The sequence below is a fragment of the Limanda limanda genome, chromosome 19, assembly GCF_963576545.1.
Source record: "Limanda limanda chromosome 19, fLimLim1.1, whole genome shotgun sequence".
NCBI lineage: Eukaryota > Metazoa > Chordata > Actinopteri > Pleuronectiformes > Pleuronectidae > Limanda > Limanda limanda.
In genome coordinates this window covers 2,736,268-2,757,305 of record NC_083654.1, presented here as the reverse complement: position 1 = coordinate 2,757,305, position 21,038 = coordinate 2,736,268, and the positions used below count along the sequence as shown (strand labels likewise).

The window sequence follows — 21,038 nt, the reverse complement described above, 5'->3', positions numbered from 1 at the left end:
AAATACTGTGCAGACTAAACATTGACCACAGGATTTTTAACCGCATATGACGAGAGGTATAAAATAAACAACTGACTAGAACAAGTAAAAAAATACAAAAGAACGGGCAGACAAACACTCTGCTTCTGAAACGCTCCTGGTGAGTTATGAGTGTTTCCTCTGATGCTGCCATAGAAACCCAATGTAAAGTCAGCAGCTGAGAGATTTTCAATCTGGAAACCTCACAGAAAGGAATACAAATTAGTCAAATAAACAAAAAGATTAGGTGAGAAATTGAAAAGCTGAAAACAGAAAGAAAGAAAAGTTAAACAGCACGAAAAAAGCAAGTTATTAGTATCAGCAATCAACGATCATCGCGCATAAAAAAAAGATGTTCCATTAGAAATAAGAGCAGAAACATTGAGGAACACACTTTTCTCCATCGTCCAGCTATTTCTCCCCACTCTACGAAAAACCCATGGACATATTAACACAGGGATCAGTGGAGCAGCGGTTGTGGTGGAGGCGGAGGAGACAGGGGCATGACTTGGAAGAGGTCTGAGAGGGGTGGGAGGCGAAGGTAGGGGGGTAGGGGGGGTGGACTGGATAAGGCAGGGTAATCGATACAATGAAGCCTGTGGTCAGAAAGGAGGGAGGGAGGAGGGCGATGTCTCACCAGGAATTTCCGCTTCTGCTTCCAGTGGTTTCCCTGGGCATTCGTGGACATATGGGCGTCAGTCACCATGCGGATGACGTCCCACTCCTCCTGGGTGGGCTCCAGGCGGTCCCACACCGTCTTCTGCTGCTCCTCCTTCCGACGGCGCTCCCGGTTCTCCTCGATTAGCTTGCGCTTGGCCAACCGCTTGCTGTCGTTCAACACCACTGGTGTGGAGGGAGGGGAGGCACAGGAGAAGAAAAAGGGAGACAATGAGAGTGGACAAGGAGGGAGAAGGAGGGAGAAGGAGGCATATACATGAACTGGAGGTATAAGTTTGGCAGAACTGAACTGTTCAAACAAGAAAGAAAATCACATTCAATTTAGGTGCACATAACCAGTGAATAAAATCAAAAACAATTTTCACAAGTAGCTCTTTACTTATAGGTTTAAATAGTTTTTTTGCTTGGTCAACTATTTCACTCTTACAAGAAACGATCAAACTTGAAAACCATGACTTGAGTTTTAGGCTAAACACATTTGATACTTAATAGTGATACATCCACCCGTAGGTCTATATTGGGAATATCAAACACTCACTACAAACTTGAAATGTAGCTGATTTAACAAGTCCACGATGAAAGATGCCTTATTGTACCTGTTGACTTTTAAATAAACAGAATTGTTGCAGTTTTGAGTTGGTACTGGAGTCAGATCAATTTCATTTCAGTTGTGAAAAATTCCTTTGTGTTCAAGGTAAATGTCCAGAGAAACTTCCTAAATCACCTTTACAGCAAAATAGCAGTCAGGTTATTTTCTAACTGATTAATTATTTTCTTGATTTATAAATTCAGAATTTGCTCTATAAGATTTTTCATTACAATTCATTGATTTTCAAAAATACTTTTATTTCATTGGCCGTAATTAGGTAAAGTGCAAATCTGCAGGCTGATGTTCTGCATTAGAAGAAAGAAACAAACACCAACGAAGCAGACAAAACTTTGAGAAGCAGACAGGGCAACATTCATTTGTCTCAAGCACCATTTGACTGAGCTCATTAAACTTACAGTCGGTCGCCATGCCCACCACGATGCACTTCTTGAAGCGACATTCCTGGCACTGATTCCTGGTCACTTTGTCGATGACACATTTCCCCTCATACTTGCAAGCATAGGTCGGGTTGAGATTCTTCTGGATCGTCCGCCTGAAGAAACCCTAGAAAAGCAGACGGTCGGATGCTCAGAATGGTTTTCAAACGATGACGACGAGTGCATGAAGCTGCCGCTACGATCCACTGAGACTCTCACGTTACCTTACAACCTTCACAGGTAATGCAGCGATAGTGGTAGCCTGTGGCTTTGTCCCCGCACACTACACATAGCTCATCCTTGTCCAGGTAACTTGGTATGTACCCTGTAGAGAAGAACAGATGGTCAATGTTAGATTTGATTGACAATAATGTTCAGATGTTCAACCCGATTTTAAATATGTTACACATTAGATGGTTAATTAAGGTGTTACTGTAATAAAGCCTTAATGGTTTGTGCATTTAATAATTTAGCTTCAATGTATTAGTATTTGTTTTGCTTTGTTTTCATTTTGTGTCATTTGTAACTTCTGTCCTCTCGCAGACTTGTATGGAAATGCTGATGTTGTGTAAAGTCACAAAGATAAACTGACTCCAGGACGACCCCAAAATTGAACAGCACTGAGTTCCACGTACAGCACTGTTGCTTCCAGATGTCCCACTGAGTTAACACCTGGCCCTTATTTGGGATTCAACTTAATGAGATCAGTACTTTGACCTCTGAGACTGGAGGTTCAGAAACTGATCAATACTTTTTTGGGGGGTTTGTGAAGAAAGCAATAATTCCTCTCTCATCGGCCTTCTGTTGCTTCTACATCAATCAATAAGAAACCCCCGGCCGCCTGAAAAAAACTCCAACCATCAGATGCGCCAAGTGCCGCTCACAGATTTGCAACCACATGATGCTTTAAGTCTTGGATTTACACTAATTGGACCTAAATTGAAAATGCCAGACTTCATTGATTCATCAATTAAGGAGGAGTCTTCCAAAACTATTCCAGGGAACAACAAAGACACATCGAATCCAACGTCGAGAGACCATGTAACAATGGAAGCCATTCAATCACTTAATTCACAACTGAAAACCTTAAAAGTCTGCATGCAACAGTTTTGCCTACAGAAAATATCTCGTTCTCTTTGACGATGTAAACAATCAGGATCAAATGTCGTACCTTTTCTGTGTGCAACCTGCATCCACTGCAGGTGCGAGAAGTCGGGTTTGATCTCAGGAAAGTACTCAGGCTGATGGTGGCAGTGACTAAGTGGGATCTCCATGTTGCAATACTCGCTCTTAAAAACAGGCGAGCCACCAGTGTAGGAGCAAGAGTAGTGCTGGCTGGGCCAAGTCTGCTCCATGCACGGCGGATGGAGCAGGGGCTGGGGCTCAAAGTGTCCGTACCCGGGCCCCTCACCTGAGAACATGCAGTGTTCCCCACTGCCCTGCATCGTGTAGCCCCCCATGCCAACATGAGGCAACTCATACATGTCTGGTATACAGTAGTTCATCATGGAGAGCCACAGAAGAGCAACATAAAAAGTTCTGGGTAAACTCTTTCTCAAAAAAAAAAGAGACAGAGTCAGATGTAGAGCATCAAGCCACGTGAGTGACAGTTTGAAGCTCACGGTCTAAAAAAAAAATCCTGCAGAACTTTACTCTACGTAGACGCACTAACATTTGTCCAGGATATCCAAAGACCACGGACGACACCTAGCAACTGTCCCACCTGCCACCATCCGGCTGAATTGAGGAGCAGAGATTTATGACGACGTGGAGCGCTAATCTTCTGCTCCACAAATCCTAGATGTGCCACAGCCACTGGTGATGTCACAGATTAAGACTTCGCGTGTTGTTAATAACATGCCCTCAAGTGGAAGAACAACTCCCTGGACAGCAAAGTTCCAAAAAACACTTGATGAAGAGATGAAAAATAAATACTGGCACTTTATATCCTCTAACAACCCTTAGTTCTCTCACTGCTGGTATCTTCCCTAACCCCCTAACCTCTAACCTTTGTGTATAAACCCCTGTGCTTATCCTGTCGGTATTTCAAACTTTGCTTAGAATACTATTTAGTGAACATTATGACACTAAAAAGGTTTGAAGGAGTTTGACATACACACATAACCCTGACCTCTTACAGTTAGGACTGTAATATGTATTTAAGCTCTATAGGACCTGGCAAAGCTAAGGCACAGACAGCAAGCAGGAAAAGACGGAACACTTCACTGCATTTTAAATACGAATTCCTGAGATGAGGTAAGACTTTCTAAAGGAACAATAACCAAAGTAACTTCAGTTTAGATTACTGGACAAATCAAATGAACGAAATAAACTATTTTTTCAATCTTTTGTATAATGCATACAATATGTATTTTGTGTAAATCCAAATGTACAACTTAGCATTAAAGTTGAAAAACAACAATGTTCTATCAAATCTTTTTCTAAAAATATATATTTTTAAGATTATATCACATTATTTCGTATAAAAATATATTTCATCATTAGCGTGCTAATGACACTTTTCAGCCTAAAATAAAAAAGGTTGTAATTCCCAAAGAAATCTATATTTTTTCCCCAAAAAATACAAGACACATGCGCAACGCATTGATTGACACACGGCGTGATCTGTTTTAGATAATACACCGACTCAGCCATATTGATTAGGCCTCCTGTTCTATAAAGATGGGATAAGCCTTATGGCGATGACGTCTATCTGTTTCGATTCATTATGACTTCTTTAATAATTATACTGTTCTTTATAGTTCACTATTACACAGTGTTCTACAAAGTGCTTCCTAGGAATGCTACTGCTGCTGCCGATGTAAACACAAACAAACACACACACAAAATGACGCCCAACCTTTAAGAATCCAAAAGGAACATCTTCGTTGACAGGTTGTTGATTTAAAATTATGACTATTGATGCAGAAATCATTGCAACAACAACAATCTAATTTATCGTCTTTGTGAAAATGTGCTGTTTACTTTTACTTTTTATTCACACCCGTACTTTCTCTGATATTTTGAATATCTAGTGTTCTGTAAGAATTAAGAGCCAAATCCTTACATTATTTTTAATTACTGTAAAAAACTATACAGAGATTGCTGTATAATAATTTATGTAAAGCTCTATCTAGCATATTTTCCACATTTCATTTCATATTGCCTAATTTCGTAAACATTCATTCAAAGCTAGACCATTACAGTTTTATTTGAATGACCAACCATGATATAACTATACTATTATATACTAAGATTCTCAATAAAGAGTAAATAAAAACACACGTATTTATTTTGCACCTAGAATACAGACACTCAGTATCTGTTGAATTCAATTTACTTCCCGTCGAGAGCAGAGGCTTTTGTGGCATTATTTAGTTTTTCTATTCTGAGACACAAGGAGGGAGCTCCAAATTGATCACAGAAGAGCAAAAAATAAAAAATAAAATAAAAGACTACCTTTACATAATTATGTACTTTCAGTAAAACTATTACCTGCTATTTAGTCAGACTTTACCATGTGTTCGTGCGTTCACATGTCTCCATGTTGGTGGCCCACCTTCTTCTGTTACGTGTTGTAGTACTTAGACTAGCAGTTTGGTAAGAAGATAAAAGACATCTGCGTGATCAAGAAAAACATCCAGAATAAGATCTGTTTTAATTGTCTGTCGCTTCAATTCTTGTTAAGAGACAGTTTAGGTTAAGATCTGATCACGCAGATGTCTTTTATCTTCTTATCAAACTGCCAGACTAAGTACTACAACACGTAACAGAAGAAGGTGGGCCACCAACACGGAGACATGTGAACGCACAAACACATGGTAAAGTCTGAGTAAAGACGCGTGCAGTTTTGGCTTTAAATTCCCTGCTGCTTGCACTGATCTGAACTCCCTGAATCGCAGTCAGTCTGCAGGCTTGCAGCGCACGATCAATACTCTTGGTGTATAAAGGATTATAGAGAAATACAGATAATCAGGCCTCCGATGTACATTTGACTGCAAAAGTTGACACATTTTGAAATTTTGTTTAAGATGATTTACAAATACATCGGAGTTCCCCATCTCACTCCATACAGTTTGCCAATTGGGGATGTTGGAGACCCCCCCCCCTCGCATTAGAGTTAAAGCTACTTCTTAGTTTTAGCCCTAGAGGTGTCACAGCCACTTTATTCACGTATCACATCCTAAATTAGTCTTCCACATTGTTGTTTTTTTTCCCCACAGCCAACCACCTCAGTGAATTTGACTGTGAAGTCGTTGTTAGGTCCCACCAGAGGTTTGCAAATATGAGTGAAATTACTTAGCTTGAATACTTTAACTTACAGAAGAGCTTTTCTTGACATTAAATAACATTACTTTTATACTTTACATGTGTCAATATGTAAATGAATTATACCTTTATTTCACCTTAACCTATTATTATAGTCTTCTGCTTTGTCCTCTTTTGTTCACAATTCTGAGCTCTGTGAATAATAAGACATATATCAACAATCAGACAACACATTTTCTATGGTTGGAGCCGTTAAATATTTGACCTTAGCTGTGCAAAATCAATATTATTTGCCATATTTATCCAGTATCATTTACTGCCTGTTTAGGTCATATTCAGCACACGGTTTGTGATAATCCTGTAATACAGGTGGAAACCCAGAGACTACAAGCCAGAAAAACAGATTACGTGTCCTGATATATTATGACACTTAAAGCGACTTAAACGTGTCATCCTACAAGTGACAATTCTGTCTTTTTAATCTCATTAGATGTGGAGATCTGCATGGCAGAGATACATTTATGTACCATGAAGCACGCAAAGTTTTTGCAAAGATCTAAAAAATACGGAACAAAATCAAACAAAAGGGCTACTGACTCGTGAAGCATTGTGGGATAGTCAATGTACATTATAACCCTAGAAGTCCATGGTTTCCCAATTCATTTAAAACTAAGTCATTAATGTGTTTTTGAGGACATACATCTGCCACTATGTAAAGGTAAAAAAAACCACTATATACATATATACATACATAAACATATTAGGTATCAGGGCCACTTAAAAGGATATGACATTTAAAGAATAAGGTCGAAATATTACGGGATTAAATCATAAATGTACAATAATTTTGTAGAAATTAATAAAACTTTAGAAGAAGCCGATAGATAATTGCCTGAGACGATAGATAATTTTAGGCTTCAAGCCATGTTAGAGGAGGGAATTTCAGAAAAACAGACTCATCTGCGTTACAATGAGGAATGTGGAGCAATTAACATGTTGAGTGTTCAGTTCTTCTTAAGTATAATCTCACCAATAACAACATACTACACAATCAGCGCCAAATTATTGCATCCACATCAGTATCAGATTGTGAAAGAGTCTTTTAGAGTAAGAAATGACTTGGAGGAAGTTGCCTCTTCTGTGGAGGAGGAAATGTTGGTTTGATCCGTGTGCTGGTCAAAATGGTAAATGGTTTTGTATTTATATAGCACTTTTCTACAAAAGGGTTTTTGTAGGAATAAGACGGTTCAAAGTTTTGGATCCAGAAGGAACAGAACTCACCTGCAAACGACTTTTGTCTAAATTATGAATATTCTAATAATCTTATGACTTTATTCTCATAAAAATTATGACATTATTCCTGAAATCTCAGATTTTTTTGACAGCACATATAATATATATGATATATTAAAAAATGTTATTGCCTAATCCTGAGTACTCAGCATTTCACATGCTTGCAAAAGCTTTGCTGAGTACTTTTAAAATAACTGCTAGTATTGTTTATTTATTATTATTTGTTCATATCATTCAGGCCTGTTCAGTGTAAATACAAATATTGTGTATTGTGAGTAATTTCTATAGCAAGCAGCTCATACCTAGGTATGTACTAACAAGTACACAATATAATTAGCTATTTTCACACAAATATACTGAACGGCTTATTTTATTTTAAATTTGGGTAAACGTTTTTTATCATGTAAAGTACTTCCATGTAGATTCTGAGCAATATGACAATATATATTGTGTGATGATCAGAAAGTATATACTATAATGTATTGTTTATTCATGCTGGCAGGAAAAATGCAGGAACGCAAGACCAACAAACACGGAGAAGAATTAATGTGACAATGTGGTAACTCTGAGCCGGAGAAATAGTCCAAACCTCCAAGACAAAATGAGGCACTCGTGTCTGAATAAACACTTATTCTGCTGTTAGATTATTTTATGTTTTGATATTTTTTACCATATTGAATTTTTTCCATGTTCCTATTTGCACTCTATACATTAATATTTTACATTTTGTTACATGATAAATCAAAAGTTTGCACAAAGGTTCCAAATAAAAGATGAAAAATAGTCAAAACTGAGTACCTTTCATTTGTCTATATAATAAATACAAGTATATAATTTAACTATTAATGTACCTTTATATTTTATATATTAGTTTATTATTCATTGAAATTACAGAAAATATTCTACACTGTGATGTGTATTGCATTTTAAATTACCTATATCAGGATATGTTGTTCATATTATTATACACCCAGACACGTCTGTAACAACCATTGCAAAGATTGAATATCCTCACGTAAAAAGCAGATCAAGTCATAATAGTTACAGCTAAATATGAATGTATACATATTGTATAACTGAATCACACATTTCATGTTGAGGCAGGTGAGCCGTTCACCAACACATAGAATCTGTCTACGTCCAACTTTTGATTTGTGAGTCGCTGTAAGATAAACCTTGATCCTCAGACTCCTCACGGCTTGTTTCTGTTTACTGAGGTCATCACTGCATCGTATTTTGCTCCAGGAAAGACAGTGAGTCTGATTTGTTGTTTATTTACCAGAATTTAATAAAGGATTTAATTAATAGCTTTATTCTATTTCATCTTTTTCATTACATTTTTTGGGTGCTTGCTCATTCTTAAGCACAAATATTGAACCATTATGAATTCAAAAATAATGTATCACTCCATAAAGCTGGACAGTGATTTAAAACAAACATTTTTGATGCATACTAATACTTTTTAGATTGCAATTCTTCCTCTGAATGCTGAGTTTCTTTTTTATCTGGAACATTTCTTTGACCCTTCTGTTCGACGCTTCTTCAATTTTTCGCCGTAGTCTCAGACACATCGTTGTTGATGCAGCTGACTCCATCTGTGTCACTCTGCTCTTCAGCTCTGGCAAACCGATTACTGCCGTTTGTGGTAAAAACACTACAAATGATGCACAGCAGGACAATGTTGTTGCAGACACCAGGTTTTGAACAGAAGGATCTACCTGACACTGATCGGGTTTAACAGCGTCGTGTTAACTTGTTTGGCGAGGGCGTGAATGTAACAGGTGCTCATATGTAAGAGTTCAGCTCTAACGAGTAATGCACTGAATTTTTTTCACTGTTTTTCTTTTAAACTCATGATGATGATTGACTAAATTATAAATCAAGATTTTGGTGAAAAACTGTTTTTTCTATTCAAGCCCAAACGTACAGAATCTGAAATCACAGCATCCGACAGACTTTTAAATCTCTCTAATTAAAAAAAGCTAAATTAATTCTTAGTCCTTTTCTTATTTAAAAACTGTACAAACCTGAGAATGAATAAATGATCAATGTATATTATCTGTCTGGATGAACCTTTAAAAAGGCTTAACAAGGGATTACTGACTCCATCCATTCATAAGTGTGAACATGAGTGTGGAACAAGTAGATGTGATCAACATGCAGCAGCTGGTTAGAGGCTGGCCCGATGAGGCAAATCTGCTTGTAAAGAGGCCTTGATACCAGTTTAACTTTTTGATGAGGTGACGTCCTTGAATTGGACTAATCTTGTTTGGAGTTTCTTAAACAACTGTGAACAAACTGTTAAGCGTCAGACAGACAGAGTCTAACGCGTCTCAATGCTGAAGCAATCTGTTGTCTGACTGGACAAAGTCCTGTGGGTTCGCCTCGGGAGGTTTTGTGGGATGTATCATTAGTCCACTGGTCGTAACCATAGTCGTAACAAGTTATTTCTATTTATTTTATTGTGACTTGATGAAAATGAATTTTTTTAGAATTTTTTGCAAAGTCAGCTAAAAAACTAATGGTTTTGCTAATAAGCATGTACGGTACAACTATATTTTGATTTAGAACATGCTAACTTAGAGACGATGTAAAAGATCATGTAAAGTTGTTGATATACATGTATACACCTATCAAACATTTCTGTATTGAGCAGGTTATTCATTATTTAAAAAGCTACAGCAAGTATACATTCATTATATAAATATGCTGGATCATAATGCGTTAGTATTCAGCTAATTTTATAGTCTATTATATTGCTATTATATGTACTAAAACAATTATTTAATTTAAACATTTAACATTTTCTTTCTTTACTTACCTTAAATTTTTAGGTTTTCTCAGATGTTTCTTTTTTCTTACCTGATCTAATAAAAAAAATTGTAATAGTATTTCCAGAAGAATATTCCACATTTCCTGTGTGAAATAATGCTGAGTAAATAACCACATATATACGGTCCAACAGCTTCCTCCAGGCAGTCCTGACAAACTGTCGAGATAAACCTTCCTATTTTCTGCCCGTGCAAACAGGAACATAGTTTCTCTATGGATGGCACCTCAGCACAGAGGCCCTGCAGTGGGCTTCTGCACAGATATATTCCCTCCCTGATTGATTACTTTAGGACTTGGGGTTCAAAGCCGGTCATGTACAATTTCTGGATGTGAGGGATCTCGTTTCCCTAAACTGACATGATGACCTGAGTCAGATGTCCCCGGCTACACTGGGTTACCTGAGGAGGGCACATTAGTTGGAACCTTTCCCCTTAAAGTGCATGGTAAGCTCAAGGGGAACAGCAGAAGGCTCCAATTGGCAAAGGTTAGAGTTTGAGAGGATTATCCTGAACTTTAGAAGGAAGGAGTCTATTTTAGATATACCGCAGTTTTTTTCCACATTACCCACAACCCAAGATTGTCATTCAAATCATTATATGTACAGTGTGCAGTAAATTATCTCATTCCTCCTATTACGGTCTTTGTTCATATATTCTGTATGCTGAGCAATCCATACTGTGAAATATTCGGGCATCAGAAACAAGGACTGCCTGACCCGCCAAGTGGGATTTTGGGCGGTCATAGTTAAGTGATGCAAAGTGCAGCTCCAGGCCCTTGACTGTACAGCACAAAAATGAATAGGTCCTAATCTGAAAACCTTTGTCTTATTGACATTAAACATTAAAAAGGAAATGCAACCAAAATATGATTTCTTAATAATGGGCTTTAAATGTGACCATATAAGGAATGAGTACAGGGAGCAGAATATGGAATGAATTATGTTAAATTAAGACAGAGGACAGAAGAAAACCGTGATGCATGTTTGGATTAAACATCATGGAAGATCAAATCAGGTGGTTCAGTCAAAAGGAAACACTCTCACAGCAGCATCACGTGTATGTTTATTCTGTTAACTCTTGTGACTACTGAAATGGTCAATTCATGACAGCCCCCTTATTCGTCCTTTTTGACTCTTCATACTTTGCATATACAGATCATGGACATTATGTTTCTGTTTCTGTTGTAGCCACTTAACCTAGTTTTTATTTTGTTTGAGGTTCATCTTACTTTGAGTTCCCTATGTCCTGCCTGGGATCTGCTGTCAAAGTTGACAACAAGCTTAATTCACATTTGGCCGCTCTTCTGCTCGCAGAAAATGTTTGTTTTTAAGTTTTTGAGTCGGACCAGAGATGAGTTGTTGGTTTGTGAAAAGCCCCCCGCCTCATCTGTTATCATCCAAGGAAATTTTCAAATCTTTAGTTTGAGTGAAATAATATATTTAAAATGCGTTCCCTGTAAGTCTTGCTCATGCATTAAAAAGTATTTGAATAGCCATAGACATAAACTTCTAGTCATTGTCACAAACAGTCCATCAGAATTGCTTTTGATCCCTTCACTGACCCCAATAAGAAGTCTATAAATTCACTACTGCTGAGAGAGGGATGTAACGAATGAATCATCACACAGCTATTTCTTGGGGCTAAACATTATTGAATGAGATCTCTCCGGAGACACATAGAACTGAACCTAAATTAAACTTACACACTACAACACACTGACAAAACCAGAACATAGATAAAAAGAAATTCTGTCAACTGTTCAAGAAAAGGTTCAAGTAGATTTGCACCAGGTCATTTTCCAGAGAGAATGATCAACATCATCATGTGATGGAGATCTTTTTCACCTCACTTGAGGATCAGCAGTGAGATCCACTGCCTCGTGCTGAAGACTGAAGGCCCAGTTTAGGACATATTTGGGGATATCGGGAAGTTAACTGCTTACTTCAACTGCTAACTTCAGTAGAAGCTGTCAAGAGTTTATAGCTTTTGGTATTTTTTAGTTCCTCTTGTTGAGGGTTAAGGACGGAGGATGTTTCACCTTGTTAGAGCCATATAGAGAACATTTTAATTTATGAATTTGGGCTATAAAAATGAAACGTGATTGATTTATGATTGAAGTGATAGAAACGAGAGTCAGCATTTGGGTTACTGCACACAGCTCTCATTTAGTAAAGTAATGTTTGTTTAATGGTGAACTTGAATAATCTTTCTAGACTATTAAGTAAACTGCTGTTAGTGCAAACACTGGCAAGTTGAAAGAGCAAAAAAGGTGCTTCAAGTCAATGTGGTTGATATATAATCTAATAAGGCTCTGTGGAAAGATGTAGAACGTGCTATTACAAACTGAATTCATACTATTGAGTGTCAGATTAGCATGTATAAGCAATTATCACGCCAATCTTAGAACTTTAAACTGCACTGAGATCTTTTTAAAAGTTTTATGCGGACAGTCATCAGAGAGGTCCAGAGACGAGTCTCATCCATTCACAGCAGCCCCCGACTAAAGTGTCCTTGAATGCACCAGTGACCATTGGAGAGTAGATAACAACTGCCAGCCATGATGGATGGCATAATGTCTGCCAGTCCTCCAGGTCTTTCGACTGTGACGTTTTTTGGATGAATGGTTCTCCAGAGAATTGAAAACATAGACATCAAATGACCTAAATAAACTCTACACAACCATCCAACTGACTAACAGTTGTGCGTTATCACAGTTATGACACAGGACTTTGACACCATGGAACATTGCACTGTGAGATCATAAATCGTGACAAACTGTGCCCATCAGGCTGGTTGTGTTCACAAGTGCAGTTCACGGTTTGAAATTAAACAGACAAATCTTTGTCTCTCAATTTTTTCGAGAACTGCATGTCTAAAATCGACTGACATCAAACTTCCTCTGGTTCTCACAGAAACACACACAGCGTTTAACGTCCATCGGATGAATGGTTGCCAGGTAATTGAAAAAACAGTCAAAGGAAGATTTCTTTTTTTATAGTCAGTTGTGACCACTCATCTAAGCAACTTCTTTGCTGAGCACACAGGGAAGTGATGTGTTGATTGTATTTTTTTGGGGGATGAGCATTTATTTTCTCGCAGTATCAAATATGTCACCTGACATGAATAAAAGATTAGGAGGTATGAGGGCAGTGAAGCATCAGGACATGCCAGGGTTTAAAAAAGCACCTCAACCAAACAATGGCCCTTCTACCCCCTCACACAGACACTATTACTGCAGAGAGGGTATCATTTCATGGCAGGTGTATCGCTCAGGACCCGAGAAAGTGCAGTGTTGACTTTGCAGTTATTTGGATGATACTCTCAAGAAAACCTCAAGAGGGATTACCTCAGGCCAAGCCATCAGCACCTCAGGCAATGCGCTACTAGCTTTTGAAATTGGCCTCCCTGTCCTTCAGTTTTACGAGGAGCTCTGCTGGAACTTTAAGTCACTGGTGGGTAAGACTGACGGAAATAGAGAAAGAGAGGGCAGTAAAAAGTATCCACTACATGTTTGCAATTACAATTAGGGTTAAAAATGATGAAGGTAAGTCTCTTCAGACTTTTAATAGAAGGTGTAATCCTTTATCCCAGGACTAGAATGCAGGATTAGGGCTATCACTAATGATTATTGTCATCATCAATTAATCAGCCAATTATTTTCTTGAAAATAGAATGGTGTAAATATACATAAAAATATCCTGGAGACTGGGATGACATTATTGGAACTGTCCAAACCCCAAACACCTAATTTATTATAATGTAAGACAAAGAAACAATGCGATTTAGTGCATCTGAAAACCTAAAACTGAATGTTTCTCAAAACAGTGACCAAATCACACACACATTCATACAGTGCATCTATGTGCACACATCACACACACACACATCACACACACACACACACACAGCTGTCAGGGGCAAGTTGGGGTTCCACGTGCTGGAGGACACTTCGGGTTAGTGGACGACCCGCTCTACCTCCTGAGCCACAGCTGCCCCACAGTTTGATTGATTACATGTTCACAGCATGTTAGAACCAGGCTACAACCGCCTCACACAGGTTACACCTTGCATGCTCCTTTTTGTCACTGTGTCAACACACACATTTGTATTCACGCTACTTTATCTTGATATTGTCCATGTCTGATGCCAGATAAACCTGATGAGCATGCTGCCCTTGTTCCTGAACACGACAGCATGGTGGAGCTCATGTTATTTGTGCTGTTGTCATTTGCACTGAGGTCTCATGGAAATCGGTTTACCCTGCTAATTAACAAACAAACTAACATACGTCAATGGAAACACTACAGAGTCTGTCAAGGCCCAACAGTCACCTAATGAAACCACATTTAAATTCACTAGATCCAGAGTGTTGTCTTGATCGCCATAAAATTGCACACACATATAAATATCTGTCCCCTAAACATACCAGATTTTAAACAAATCTGTAACTATGAATTATTTTCATAGAACTCAACAGAAATGTTCTCACAATGTTGAAGTGAAAAAAAAGGAGTCTGGATCGACACCCTGATCTGGATTTACCCCAAAATGTAAAGGGTTCTCCCCTGACTCACATCCTTCAGTCAAGTTTCATGGAAATCTGTCAAGTTTTTTTTTCATAATCCTGCTTATTCACAACCAGACAAACAAACAAGTACCAAAGAAAACCCCTTGCTGGAGTTAATCATTTTGGAAAGATTTCCAGTTAGTTGAGTTCTGCTTAGTTATATTTAGAATATTTTAATTCTTTATCAAATTACAAGTTTAAACTTGATTTTATTCGTCATGTATGTGGAATTGTGTGAATGTCTAAAGGCAACATTATTTGTTGAGCTAATCTGTTGCACAATGACAATAGACATGTAGAAATAAATCTCAGCACTTAATTGCAATTAAATCATTCAAATGTTATTACTCAGAGGAGATTATGGATTCATTAAGATTCATGTTGGACATAAATATTGTTGGATTAAATACATTCAATTATATTTAGCATTCATTTGTGGGTCTTTATGTGTTATCTAACCAACAACCAAATCTTGGCTCAGTCTTTATAGCTCTCTGTTAAATGAATACAATGTCTCAGTCTGCAGCTACTCCACCATATATCTACAATGAAATTATGATTGAACTAGATTTCAGTAACACATTCCTCATGAGCTTAGTGGATGATTTAAGTGATGGATTATGATTTTTGTTGATAAGAAAAAGCCCACGAAAATATGAAAAACCCTGAGAAAACATTTTTCCTCCCAATGACTAATTATCCACATCTCCTGATCTAAACAGAATCAATCATGTCATTGAAAGCATTCACCAGGATGTCAAGCAAAAGCGGAAGGAGGTTAGAATCAGAGGCAGCTCATCACGAGTGGCGCAGAGCACACACAAGACTGACAAGAGAGGAGGAAAAGCAGTGCTGAGAGGGAGGATAAATATTACCATTTTGAATGGCCTCATCTTTCCAGGGGGGGGAGCAATTTTCTGCTGGCTCTAAAATAGATGGGAGAGGCACTTTTAAAGAAAGCTGCTTGCTCTGTGAAACAGGTGGCAGAGGCAGACTGTAACTCCTCTGCCTTTTATATCAAACAAATGCATTCAACAGTGAGTCTGATAAAATGTCAGTCCTAACACAGAGGTATCAAAACATTTCTTTTTCACAGTGCTCTTGTCGTTGGTCTCATGGTTTTACAGAGAGTCAGTATTCTCATGTGATGCATGTGAGCTTGTGTCTCTCGTGCTGGATCAGCGAGGTCGATGGAACCGGCTTAATCTACACGCGACAGCCAATTCACTTGGTAAATTGTATCTGTGGTGTAAACAGAGTCGCTCAATTAATCTGTTACAACCTGTCTGAAATAACCAACCCTCGTCCATGATGAGCCCAGGGGGTACACCATGTCTTTCAAGGGCTTAACTGAACCAAACTGGCCTTGTGTGTACTGCACAGACTGTGATAAATGGATAATGGGGTAAATTGTGGTTATTTGGTGCACAGTGGCTTACCATATTCCAAACTCTCAAATCAAGCGAAAATTTGGCAAATAAGAAATAAAGTATTTTTGTTAAGTTGTTTTTGAATTTAATTTTGCTTTCCTGCGGCCAGAAACCAGTTTTCAAACTGATGTTAAATGAGGTCCCCTGGTGGTGAAGACAGTTCATCTTCAACCAGTAAAACCACTCAACACAAGTGGCTTTCAGGTGCTATGATGATGGTATGTATTCTAAAGCAATCTGCACACGATCATCGGTATACATGTTGCAAGAGCAGAGTTAAAATTAACGCAGTGAAGATTCATGTCACCATAATATGGCCAAAACGTCATTAAAAGCATAATTGATTATTACTGTCTGCCAGTAACAAATCTGGTCGGACTGTTGTTATTCAATAGAGTGGAGAGGCAGAAGGAGTTACTGTACTTTAAGTGTCACTGGTTTCATAAGTGAACCATCAATTGACACAAAACTCTACCACTACAATAATCTATACAAAAGATTGACAACTGGGTTAGGAAATTTCTACTAAAAAATAGAACATCAAACTCATCAATATATTTCTAAATTCTGTTGCATGTGGCATTAAGTATATGCAAAAGATAAAGATTATGCTAAAATAATCTATATATAAATAAACATAAGTAGATACGAGCGTTAGTTAATTGGATTTCAGTAAAATTTTATTGTAATTTCTTGATTAGTTCAACAAATGACAAAGCTGTATTTGTCACTTTTTTCTCAAGATGGCAGCCAAGGTTTGTGGGTATTGGTGTAAAGAAACACTGTGGATTGCTGTACAGAGTGGGGCTAACAGTTCTGTAACCAGCATCTCCTCCCACTTTACCAACTCTATCGTCTTCAAGCCAGGACTGTGGTTTGTACGGTTTTGAGGTTGTGTTGTACAGTGTTCTTGTTGCAATCATCAACACATTCAGGTTCTTCAGTTTTCATGGAACAAAACCATGTCATTCTGCCACTGATCATGTGTAGAAAGCATAAGTATTTTTTCATTTACTTTATTCAAATCTCCCTGCTTTTGTTTGGAAAAATAATTAAGATAAGACTGAGGTTATGTCTCTGTTTTATTTGTAAAGATGTGATTATCTGAGTAGCAGTGTCGATTTTAAGTATTAGAGGATGATTCCTAATGCAGTTTATTATGATCCAGGGGAAACATGGAGGGTTTGTTGTTTTTTACCATTTGAGAGTTTGAATATCCGCTTAATGCCACTATTATCAGCTCCACAATGGAGTTATTATTATTTTCTGTCTATAAATCAGATTTGGAATAAACCTTAGAGGTATAAATGCGAGTGAGACTTACCTGACATACTGGTGGGGTTCAAGGCCAAGACGTCATCCTCAGAGCCTCCTCAGACATCTGGGTACATAACAAGCTGAAATCACACAGAATAACTCATCAAGCACTCATCCGTCTATTCTTATTGTCTCTGTGTAGGGGGACATCTAGTGGTCAAATGTAAAAACACGCAACCTCACAACAGAGAGAGCAAAGTAAAGTGTCAGGTGAAACTTGACACTGTTTACTACAGAGTGCACTGATAAAGGAACAAGAGCTGCACATGTGGGATACAACTGTTCTATTCACAGCAGTATGTGGTGTTTAACCACGTAGTGGGAGATTTAAAAGTCAAATGTGATCTGCTGTACACACACACACACACACACACACACATACACAATACTGGATGCACTGCTGTGTACACATGTTTGTCCTGAAGCAACACTGCAGCCAGTGCACCAGTCAGCAGAATGACTTATCATAAATAAAGGCCACAGCAGCAGATACAGAGTCCATTCACCAGGATGGAGCTCACAGTCTCCCACTGCAGCATCTCCTCTGTCAGACTGTTACTGTATATGACACAGCAGCAACGTTTGTCTCCACAAAGTCACACTGTGCATCTGCCTGAACTATAACTGGCTGAGGTAAGCTGAGAAACCAGGAAGCTAAACGTCCTTGGCCGCCTGTCCTCGAGACTTCCCCCCTCCCACGCCACATCAAGAAAAGATGGGGAAGATGGGGCAGAGCAACACAACGTCTCACTGTGCACTAATCAAGACCCAGGTTCAAATTACTCTCTTATCTGTCCTGTTGCTTTTATGAATCGACCTGCAGCATTTGGATACATGCCCTACAGACTTCAGCATGGAACACTGAGGGCCACGTTTATTTAATTCAAGATCGTTTTTTGACCTTGAGTGTAAAAAGTGAAAGTTACTGCTCCAGATATGAACACAGGGCGACTGTGGATTTTACCAACACTATGTGAATGAAATCAAAACACTGTTGAAACTACTGAGCATGACATGGTTGACCTACCATTGATATTGTTACAGGTTCAGTGTGTAGGATTTAGTGGCATTAGTGGAATGTACAGCTGGCCTCCAAATGAATACCACTTGCCTCAGCTTTTCCTTTCCCAGAGTGTGGGGGGGCCTAAGGTGGCGGACTCCAAATTAAGACATAAAGAACATATTCTAAGCTAATGAAAAGAGCAATTATTACTGTCATGTGATTATATACGGATGCAAACATAAGAATAATCGATCCTCCTAAATCCTACAATCTTTAAATCTGAACTTGTTCAATGTTGTCTATGCCAGTACAGACGTTCGACCAGCAACTGTTAGTTTAGTGAAGCATAACTAATGAACCCAGAGGAACCTGCCTCACCCTTCAAACAACTTCAAAACTCCCTCATTTACATATTTTGATTCCATTTGAGTAGCTAGCTTGTGTTCTTACTCACCAGGTTTCAGTTCTTATAAAAGTAAGAGTTACGGCAATCTCATCCAAACCAGGGGAGAAAAATGGACATTCCATTTTTTGCTTTTCAATTATAAGTGTCTTCATGATCTACAGTATACTGTGTGCTCAGAGTGATTCAAATAGTTTTCCCAAGGGCGAAACCAATGTTTAAATCCAGTTCTTCCACAGATTTACCATACATTACATATCAGCGAGGAATATAGAACGGGACCGATTTCAACTTGCCCCTCAGCGAACAATTTGCCATTCAAGGACAAAAAGACGGTCTTTGTGAGACAGTTTGACCCTGACGGACGGAGTAACATATCTGAATTATTCACCATTATTATGTACTGTATGAGGCAATGTATGGGGTGCTGAGGTCACAGATGGGGCTAGTCAAAGAGCTAAGTCTTCATTGGATGTTTAGGAGTAAGACTGACACCACTGTTCTCCAGACTGCAAACAACACACATATTTCCTAGAATGCTGGACTATTCCTTTAAAAAATAAAATTCTTATTCTAAAATATTCATTTATTTAGACAGGGCTTACAGATGAAGTAACATAATTGAGGAAACTGAAAATCTTTTTAGCTCCAAGGCTTTTCTTTGAATGCTGCAGATGCCGTTATGGAATCTGACGGTTGGCCTGTTTCATCATGTTGAATCTCGTTACAATGGGCACAAGAAGCCTTTCAGAACTAAATAAATAAATTAAAAGGAAAGCTGTCTTTTATTTAAGTTAGAATTCTGTTGGATTGGGATGATTTATCAAAGCTGCAATTTAAGCTCTTTTATGTCTCTTTGAATATATCTTTTTACCAAAATGCAAAACCCTTGAGTGGTAGTTAACAAGGTCCATAGACAGAGGAAGAAATTAACATGAACCGTTCCTCTTTGTCAATCCAAAGACAGTATGCAGTTATCTTGGAAGATGTTAAATAAAATGCATTTACCCTTTATGCGTCCTCAGCTCACTCAGACTTTTCTTGTTAAATGTAATATTGAGAAGAAAAAAGGCTAAAACCAATATATCAACTATAAAAGTAGCCAAACACTGAGATGTGTATTTTCTAACTCTGCCTTCCGACAGTTTCCGTCAGTATACAGAGAAAAAAAAAGAAAAATAGATAAGTGTGGAGCTTTCATAATTCCTTTGCACTGGAACAACAGCTGGCTTGAAAAGCATTATGGGAAACTGTGCAGTGGTTTACTGCTTTTTACCCTAGAGAGCATTTAATATCCAGACATATCCAGCTGGTGAAATCCTGAAAGCTGGTTCATCCGTACAACAAGTTTCTGCAGCTCTAACGAGGACACAGACTGATAGAAGCCCGACAAGTAACTGGCGAGAACAAATGTAAAAACATTTGAAAAAAAAAATGGAAAAGAGACAATGTATGCGCTGTGATGTACACACTGAAACGAGAAATGATTGTAGGTCACAGTTGGGGCCTGAGATAATGAGATACAACAGATACCCAGCAGGGTGAAACTCCACATGGGAACATTTTTATTAATAACCCCCTATCGGATTTCTATATCATAGAGAGCAAGGGGGAGTCCATTGACTGGAGGAAAATTGTTGGCTCCAGTTACACCTGATGTTCAAGTGTCCGTCCCTAATTATTGGGTTCTCAAAGCTGTAATCGAGGTTCAGTTTAAAGTTGGTAAAAAACCCGGATTTTATCATTCTAGACATTAACTACACTCATACACCACATGGGAGGACCCTTTACTTCCCAGTTTCATTTAATTTATTTTCTATTTGACAGTCCCAGTAGACTCCTTGATGAGTTATGATTTGTGTTGTTGACAATAGTTTCCATTATTTCAAAGTCACTTTTGAGATACCCTGACTTTTTCCCCTTCAGGTGGCGCAACAGACTTGCAAGATAACAACACATATATGGAATATAATTACATGTATTGACAATTTAAAAGCCTTTGTTTTCTACAGTGTCTGTACATTTCAATTACAGTATGGCAACTAAACACTTTTAAAGGTTATTGATTGAAATTATGTTGTGAAACAAGGTAAAGCTGTATGTATAATTCTTGCACAGGGACATCGCTACGGTGAAGGTTGAGATTTATAGTTCTGTTCTTTGTAAATTGTAATTGTAAGTCATGTGCTACACAACCAGTCCT

General features: G+C 38.2%; 1 protein-coding gene across 2 annotated transcripts in view; it reads right to left on the bottom strand.

The window, feature by feature from the left end:
• thrb (thyroid hormone receptor beta) overlaps positions 1-21,038 on the bottom strand; it is a 110,888-nt gene that overhangs the window by 9,009 nt on the left and 80,841 nt on the right. For both annotated transcript variants that reach the window (XM_061092226.1, XM_061092227.1), the window contains exons 3-7: positions 17,437-17,509; positions 15,558-15,608; positions 1,947-2,047; positions 1,702-1,849; positions 656-861 (exon numbers count right to left, since the gene is read on the bottom strand). In XM_061092226.1, coding sequence (XP_060948209.1) covers positions 656-861; positions 1,702-1,849; positions 1,947-2,047; positions 15,558-15,608; positions 17,437-17,443 — 513 coding nt within the window. In that variant the 5' untranslated portion in view covers positions 17,444-17,509. The remainder of the gene's footprint in view (positions 1-655; positions 862-1,701; positions 1,850-1,946; positions 2,048-15,557; positions 15,609-17,436; positions 17,510-21,038) is intronic.